The sequence below is a fragment of the Salvelinus alpinus genome, chromosome 8 (genome assembly GCF_045679555.1).
Source record: "Salvelinus alpinus chromosome 8, SLU_Salpinus.1, whole genome shotgun sequence".
NCBI classification, from domain to species: domain Eukaryota; kingdom Metazoa; phylum Chordata; class Actinopteri; order Salmoniformes; family Salmonidae; genus Salvelinus; species Salvelinus alpinus.
Genome location: NC_092093.1, coordinates 57,833,224 through 57,842,213, shown reverse-complemented (window position 1 = coordinate 57,842,213; position 8,990 = coordinate 57,833,224). Strand labels below are relative to the sequence as shown.

The following is an 8,990-nucleotide window of genomic DNA, read 5'->3' as shown; positions in this document are numbered from 1 at the left end:
TACTTGTGTAACCGTTGAATGTGGTTATTTCACATTCAGATTACTCCCATAAATGTTTGCTGATTTAAGAGCTAATCGTTCATCCTAACCAACAGGTTTGACATTTACAACACAGAAACTTTTCCTGTCAGAACTGCAAGCATAATCGAAATAGGCCTATTCCCATTGTTTTCCAGTTTCAACGTTTCAACGTTTATTCGCCACGTGCACAGGATACAACAGGCTTAAAACGATACAGTGAAATTCTTACCTTGGGAGCTCTTTCCCAACAATGCAGTGATAATACTACTATTACTACTACTAATAATAACAATAATACAAATATAGATAGTAATAATAATATAAAATCTAATAAAACAATTAAAATAAGCGTAAAACTCACACAAGAACTACGAGGGATAAAGAAACGTTTGTCAGCGGCCTTGTGTAATTTCATGACGTCTAAGTGTATTCAAGATCAACATAGATATATATAGGTTACAGCATAGTTAATTGCTTTTGGTGTTTCATACATACACAGTGTTTGGAAGGAATGCTCGGGGAAACCGCCACGCAGTAGGATAAGTGGAGGTCAGTGCCACGGATCAGGTGAACTGAAAGCGCACAGTGCTCAGCCTCAACAGAGCTGAGGCTAGACATATTTCCTAGTCCTGCCTCCTCCTCCTTTACATAGACGAGACAGCGTTAACCTGTCGTCATTCACATTGCTACTCCCGTGGCTTCGCGTAACACTACTTAGGACGCAAGGGAGCATTGGATTAAGACCGATAAAAGACAGGGGATACAAGGTGCGCGGCTAGGGGACTCTACCTGTAGGCCTATTGATGATTCCTGCTATGAGTCAAGTTCAAAAATCGTCAAATTGAGAGAATCTTACAAGATGGCAAAGTCCTCGGAACAGTTTGATGACCCGGACTGTGTTTGTTCCTTCGGTATGAAGTTAACGTGGGATATCAACGACCCAAAACTGCCTCAGGTATGTCAAAATCTCTCATATGACAGTTTACGCTATGCGTTAGACTATAGGCTATTCAATGATAGATATTTACATTTCCAAAGTATATATCACTTGATACTCTATTAAATCAAAATATGTCAAGGTTGAATCGAAATACATCATTGTTTCAATTTGTAGCCTAAAGATATACAAAGTTCAGGATAAATTAGTTTGCACTCAGATTATCATGATTTGCCTAATATGCTTTTACAACTCAGCTATCAGATATTTATTTGCGCTTTGTGGCCATATCTTCGGGTCTCTCCACAATCAAAACGTATTGCAGCAAGCCAGGTATATTCTAATCATTGGCCTGTACCTTTCGTGTGTAGCCTTATTATCCATTTAGAAAGCACTTTAAAGTAAGGAATGTATATTTCCCCCTAATTCTGACAGGACATAAAGCAGTTTGACGCTTTTCAAGAGTGGACGGATGGTTATGTGCGTTACATCTACAATGGCGAGGACAAGAACGCACAGCGCCACCTGAGCGGATGGGCTATGCGGAACACCAACAACCACAACTGTCAGATTCTCAAGAAGTCCTGCCTGGGCGTCGTAGTCTGCGGTCGAAACTGCACGCTGGCCGACGGAAGAAAACTCCAGCTCAGACCGGCGATTTGCGACAAAGCACGACAAAAACAACAAAGTGAGTAAATGCATTATGCACATCTGTATTGCACGGTGTACACTTGCCGACGCCTCTCATCGGAAAAAGGATGAAAACATTATGTATTTTTAACATTAACAATGCAGGTTTTGAATCTGTATCAAATCATTCATAATGATAGCCTACTTACTGGGCCTGTCGACGACTTAGACTGTTGTTGAGAATATAACCCCACTCTGGAACGAGATATTCAACTTTTCATCTGGTCTAAACACTTGGTAGGCTTCATGTGACTCCTTCATTCAGTCATCACCTTGACCCACTATAGAAAATGTGACACTTTGTGCTTCATCATAATAATAATATCCTCACTTATGTGGTAGTAATAAAAACGAAGTTGGCTAAAGTCGAGAATAGCCCACAGGAGCAGCCAAAATGTATGGAAAGAATTATTGGTTGTGTTTTGAAAAAGCAATTAGGTTCTTAGTGTGCTCAGACTATAATGATCATAATAACATAATACACAGCTTTATATACAGAACACCTAGTTAAACAACTTAAAATAAACAATATTGTTGGTCTGACTGAAAAAAATACACGTTTTTAATTTAAAATAATGTTTATTTTATAATTTTTTATAATTAAAAAAAATTAATTTCCTTAAATCATTGTTTCACTTGTGACCACTCCCCACACTATGATCTTCCTTTCACACCCAGAAAAGTATAATAGTTAATAAATAAATGTACAATACCTGAATACAAAAGTTGCTTTTATACTATCAGCCCAGAGGGAAGCCAAATGCAAAATCAAATGAAGCATTTCTTCTGGAGTGAATAAGTTGTAATATGGCCTTGTTAAAAACTGTGTGTTTGTTTAAAACTGTGTGGTTGTTTAAAACTGTGTGTTTGTTAAAAATTGTGTGGTTGTTTAAAACTGTGTGGTTGTTTAAAACTGTGTGTTTGTTTAAAACTGTGTGGTTGTTTAAAACTGTGTGGTTGTGTGTACTGGTGGTTGTTTAAAACTGTGTGTTTGTTTAAAACGGTGTGGTTGTTTAAAACTGTGTGGTTGTGTGTACTGGTGGTTGTTTAAAACTGTGTGTTTGTTTAAAACTGTGTGGTTGTTTAAAACTGTGCGGTTGTGTGTACTGGTGGTTGTTTAAAACTGTGTGTTTGTTTAAAACGGTGTGGTTGTTTAAAACTGTGTGGTTGTTTAAAACTGTGTGTTTGTTTAAAACTGTGTGGTTGTTTAAAAATTGTGTGGTTGTTTAAAACTGTGTGTTTGTTAAAAATTGTATGGTTGTTTAAAACTGTGTGGTTGTTTAAAACTGTGTGTTTGTTTAAAACTGTGTGGTTGTTTAAAACTGTGTGGTTGTTTAAAACTGTGTGTTTGTTTAAAACTGTGTGTTTGTTTAAAACTGTGTGTTTGTTAAAAATTGTGTGTTTGTTAAAAACTGTGTGTTTGTTAAAAACTGTGTGTTTGTTTAAAACTGTGTGTTTGTTTAAAACTGTGTGTTTGTTTAAAACTGTGTGGTTGTTTAAAACTGTGTGTTTGTTTATAACTGTGTGTTTGTTTAAAACTGTGCGTTTGTTTAAAACTGTGCGGTTGTTTAAAACTGTGCGTTTGTTTAAAACTGTGTGTTTGTTTAAAACTGTGTGTTTGTTTAAAACTGTGTGTTTGTTTAAAACTGTGTGTTTGTTTAAAACTGTGTGTTTGTTTAAAACTGTGTGGTTGTTTAAAACTGTGTGGTTGTTTAAAACTGTGTGTTTGTTTAAAACTGTGCGGTTGTTTAAAACTGTGCGGTTGTTTAAAACTGTGCGGTTGTTTAAAACGGTGTGGTTGTTTAAAACGGTGTGGTTGTTTAAAACGGTGTGGTTGTTTAAAACGGTGTGGTTGTGTGTACTGGTGGTTGTTTAAAACGTTGTGGTTGTTTAAAACGGTGTGGTTGTTTAAAACTGTGTGGTTGTTTAAAACTGTGTGGTTGTTTAAAACGGTGTGGTTGTGTGTACTGGTGGTTGTTTAAAACTGTGTGGTTGTTTAAAACGGTGTGGTTGTGTGTACTGGTGGTTGTTTAAAACTGTGTGGTTGTTTAAAACTGTGTGGTTGTTTAAAACGGTGTGGTTGTTTAAAACGGTGTGGTTGTTTAAAACGGCGTGGTTGTGTGTACTGGTGGTTGTTTAAAACTGTGTGGTTGTGTGTACTGGTGGTTGTTTAAAACGGTGTGGTTGTGTGTACTGGTGGTTGTTTAAAACTGTGTGGTTGTTTAAAACTGTGTGGTTGTTTAAAACGGTGTGGTTGTTTAAAACTGTGTGGTTGTTTAAAACGGTGTGGTTGTGCGTACTGGTGGTTGTTTAAAACGGTGTGGTTGTTTAAAACTGTGTGGTTGTGTGTACTGGTGGTTGTTTAAAACTGTGTGGTTGTTTAAAACTGTGTGGTTGTTTAAAACTGTGTGGTTGTTTAAAACGGTGTGGTTGTTTAAAAGTGTGTGGTTGTGTGTACTGGTGGTTGTTTAAAACTGTGTGGTTGTGTGTACTGGTGGTTGTTTAAAACTGTGTGGTTGTGTGTACTGGTGGTTGTTTAAAACTGTGTGGTTGTGTGTACTGGTGGTTTTTCTCCAGAGAAGCTGTGCCCCAGCTGTAACTCTGCCCTGGAGCTGATGCCATGTAGAGGACACAGTGGCTACCCCGTCACCAACTTCTGGAGAATAGATGGAAAAGTCATATTCTTCCAGGTGTGTGGGCTCATATTCTCAACAGATTCTGGTAACACTTTATTTAACGGTCTTCTTTCCTCATAAACCATTAATAACCTGTTTGTTGATCATCATATATAAAGCATTTATTACCTACGAAGACCATGTACAATAGCTGTTTTCTACTTACTTCATGTGATGGTTAACATACTATAGATGTTTAGTGGTTTATAAGCAAACCTTCAAGTAAAGTGTTAAGGTTTCAGTTTAAAGAAAAATTGACAATGAATTAGCAATTAGCGTGGGTTCATAAATTTGATGCTTGATTAATAATATCTGAAGGCAAATAATTTGAATTCACGATAAAGTAGAAAAAAAGAAACACCGTTCTTTTGGTTATGAGCTTCGGTGCAAAAAAAATCCAAGTGTGTGACCAAAGATTTTCTAAATTATTTCAAGAAAGTAACAATCGTAGTATGTGTTGATGTGATTGCAGGCCAAGGGAGTCCATGACCATGCCAGACCTGAGAGTAAGTCTGAGACGGAAGCCCGGAGAAGTGCAGTGAAGAGGAAAATGTCCTCTCCACACTTCTCCCAGAAGAGGAGGCTGGTAGAGTCAGATGTAAGAACATTTACCCTCCATGGTCACATACAGTTGAAGTCGGAAGTTTACATACACTTAGGTTGGAGTCACTAACTCGTTTTTCAACCACTCTACAAATGTCTCATTAACAAACTATAGTTTTGGCAAGTCGGTTAGGACATCTACATTGTGCATGACACAAGTCATTTTTAAAGATACAGAAGTATCTATATCCACAGTGAAACGAGTCCTCTATCGACATAACCTGAAAGGCTGCTCAGCAAGGAAGAAGCCACTGCTCCAAAACCGCCATAAAAAAGCCAGACTACGGTTTGCAACTGCACATGGGGACAAAGATTGTACTTTTTGGAGAAATGTCCTCTGGTCTGATGAAACAAAAATAGAACTGTTTGGCCATAATGACCATCGTTATGTTTGGAGGAAAAAGGGGGAGGCTTGCAAGCCGAAGAACACCATCCCAACCTTGAAGCACGGGGGTGGCAACATCATGTTGTGGGGGTGCTTTGCTGCAGGAGGGACTGGTGAACTTCACAAAATAGATGGCATCATGAGGGAGGAAAATTATGTGGATATATTGAAGCATCTCAAGACATCAATCAGGAAGTTAAAGCTCGGTAGCAAATGGGTCTTCCAAATGGACAATGACCCCAAGTATACTTCCAAAGTTGTGGCAAAATGGCTTAAGGACCACAAAGTCAAGGTATTGGAGTGGCCATCACAAAGCCCTGACCTCAATCCTATAGAACATTTGTGGTCAGAACTAAAAAAGCGTGTGCGAGCAAGCAGGCCTACATACCTGCCTCAGTTACACCAGCTCTGTCAGGAGGAATGGGCCAAAATTCACCCAACGTATTATGGGAAGCTTGTGGAAGGCTTCCCGAAACGTTTGATCCAAGTTAAACAATTTAAAGTCAGTGCTACCAAATACTAATTGAGTGTATGTAACCTTCTGACCCACTGGGAATGTGATGAAAGAAATAAAAGCTGAAATAAATCATTCTTTCTACTATTATTGTGACATTTGACATTCTTAAAATAAAGTGGTGATCCTAACTGACCTAAGACATGGAATTCTTACTAGGATTAAATGTCAGAATTGTGAAAAACTGAGTTTAAATGTATTTGGCTAAGGTGTATGTAAACTTCAGACTTCAACTGTATCTACTCTGAATTATGTCTACCTGCTTAGCCAGAGGTGGATGGTTCCTCTCAATTGTTTTCCTTTAGGAAGATTTGTCTTGCCACTGTTGCCTTTGCTTTCTGTATAAGCCCTGTGCACCTACAAGGAGATTGAAAGTAAAGAATTTACAAAAATACACACATGCCATTTCGTCCCTTAGATGCAGTGGACTTGACTAGCCTATCACTAATATGTACTGTTGTGTACTGTTACTTGTTCAGACTGGGAGATACCATGACCTGGGTGCTCCTTTCCCCAACCTGCATCAGCTGTCCTGCATGGAGGGCCCTGACCGCTTCAGCATCATCGCTGAGTCCAACTTCCCCTTCCAGAACCCTGAGCCCTACAAGACCCAGCAGTACCCGCCCTTCCAGAATCCTGAGCCCTACAAGTTTGCCTACGACTCCCATGCCACCCTGGGTGAGGCCCCCTCCACACTCCAGAAGCCGGCCAACCACCGTCTGTACATGCCCAGGCCTCCATGTAGCTACGACTTTGCTGTGCCTGGCTATTTAGGCTCTGGCTCCTACACAGCCCTCTACAAGGACCCCAGTAGCCACCAGACAGAGCCCCCTGAGCCCAGCAAGGTGAGCTTAGGCCTGGGTACCAGCACCACCACACCCCACACTCCCGGCACCCTCTCGGGCCATGACCGCAGCAGCTACGACACGCCCAGCAGCAAGCATCACGGCTGGAAGCAGATCCTGGGCAAGGGGACATACGGGGAGCGTGGTGAATATGGGCAGCTCCCTGGCAACACCAACCACCACTACTACAACAGTGAGTATCCATGCAGGGCCCTGACGGGCCCAGTGCCAGCCACGCCCGCCTCCCTGCAGACCATCATCACCACCACCACCAAGGTGTCCTACCAGCCCTGTCCCAAGCCATCCGTGGTCAAATACGGCGATAACATGTACGACGTTAAGGGCCTGCCCAACTGCAGCTCCTTGCTCGAGGACACCTCGCCCTCTTCCTACTCTGATCTAAAGATTCCAGAAGATTCCGGGGTCATCAAATCGGCGCTGTCGTACCAACCGGAAACCCTGCCAGCCAAAATCGAGAGGGCAGAGAACTTTGACACTTACCGATACAGCAACTACGCGTCCAACAGCTATCCCGACAGGGTTTCTCATCCTCTTAGGTATGACGGAGTAGGGTACTAGTAGCTCACACCAACAGAGCAGAGAAGAGGGAGATATGACAGAGGAGTACATTTGATAGTTGTGCGCTGTATACAAATGGTCAGAAAGAACACTTGGAACAGACTTATTGACACCTTTTATCAGGTTTGTGAATATCTATTGTTATTTATATATTTGAGGTGTTCGAATGCATTTGGACTGCTAGTGATGACAGTCATCTAGGATATTCAAAACATTTCCCAACTTGCATTTAATGCATAAGGAATAGCCACAAATGAGTTATTATGCAGGTTGACCTTTATTGTCATGAGTCTTGCATTGGAGGTAGAACTGAGCAGTTTCTGCTAGATGGGCAGCTGCAAAGTCAAAATTAGCAATATCTTAAAAATTCATGAAAACAAAAAAAATAGCTTTTTAGTCTTAAAGGGATACTTTGGGATTTTGGCAATGAGGCCATTTATCTACTTCCCCAAAGTGAGATTGACTCGTGGATACCGTTTTTATGTCTCTGAGTCCAGTATGAAGGAAGTTTGAGGTAGTTTTGTGAGCTAATGCTAAATAGTATTAGCTCACGACTGGAAGTCGATGGGTATCTGCACTCTAGGGTTAGCAGTGTGGTTAGGATTAATGTTAGGGTTAAAATCAGATTGTATGACTTTGTGGCTGTGCCAGCTAGTGACCACTCTGCAGAGCTGCCTCCAGTAAACGAGTCATCCCAATAAATGCCAACCTGACGTTATTATTGCCTTTGGATAAAATAAAATAAATCAGTTTATTGTGTTTGTAGAACATGAATAGGTATTTTGTCTGTGTTACGTTATATTCCTATGGCACTGGAATAAATGTTGTATAGATTGGGATGAGCTACAAAAGCATAATGAATGTGCTCTTGCTACCAGTGCAACTGTAGATACAGTCTTGAACTGTACAGTCTCTGAACATAATTATGTGACATTAAAATCCAATGAGCTCCCACTATAGATTTGACACATTCTGATGTTGTGGTTATGGCCTTTGTTTTGGTCCAATTATCATTCACCTCCAGCCCTTTGAAAGGGCCCCCCTCCATTTTGGGGTAGGGACGGGAGAGAGAGAGAGAGAGAGAGATGTCTTTGTCCCTCCCTTCGAGAATGCCGGTAACACACGCCGCTGACAGTATCTCTCCTCGCGGCCGGATCAGCAGGGAAGCGGCACCGCTTCATTTCGTCGACTCCGCCGGGGAGTTTTCCTCTGATGTCACGTCCAGATTAACAAATTACTCACTATTATTGTAATGACAGAGGTGGTGTGAGCCATGAATCAGTTTGTCCATATGTGGAGGAGTAGGTATCACCAGAGGGGATTTGATCCTCTGTAGGGTAACTGTGTGCAGACAGGAGACATAACTGTACCTCTGTCAGACAGACAGAATACAGACTGATAAAGCTCTGTCTCAATATTGTGTGACGATTATGGAATTTTGGTTAACGATTAATTGTCACACAAATCGCCATGGTTCTTGTCATAATTGTCATTTTTGTTGAAAAATGTTTTGAGCTTGTAAAGCATCATAATGCATCTTTTAAAATGAGCCACGACATACCTAATGAATACAACACATCTCTGGTGACACCCCTGTCTCAAAAACAACTCGTTTGACCGCTTTGAACTATTGGAAACTAAGCTTCTTCTCCCGACCGTGCTGGTGTTGTGACGAAAATCTCCCCCCTGCCAGAATCCACCCCCCCTTCGCGTGAACGCGCACGCACTCAATTCTTCATTG

At 40.9% G+C, this 8,990-nt stretch overlaps 1 protein-coding gene across 1 annotated transcript; it reads left to right on the top strand.

The window, feature by feature from the left end:
• Nucleotides 1-613: 613 nt before the first annotated feature.
• Nucleotides 614-8,208, top strand: LOC139583343 (chorion-specific transcription factor GCMb-like). The gene is made up of 5 exons (XM_071414310.1): nucleotides 614-976; nucleotides 1,394-1,646; nucleotides 4,226-4,338; nucleotides 4,796-4,921; nucleotides 6,305-8,208. Exons 1-5 carry the CDS (start codon nucleotides 881-883, stop codon nucleotides 7,247-7,249), a joined length of 1,533 nt encoding a protein of 510 aa, XP_071270411.1. The 5' UTR covers nucleotides 614-880; the 3' UTR covers nucleotides 7,250-8,208.
• The last annotated feature ends 782 nt before the right edge of the window (nucleotides 8,209-8,990 follow it).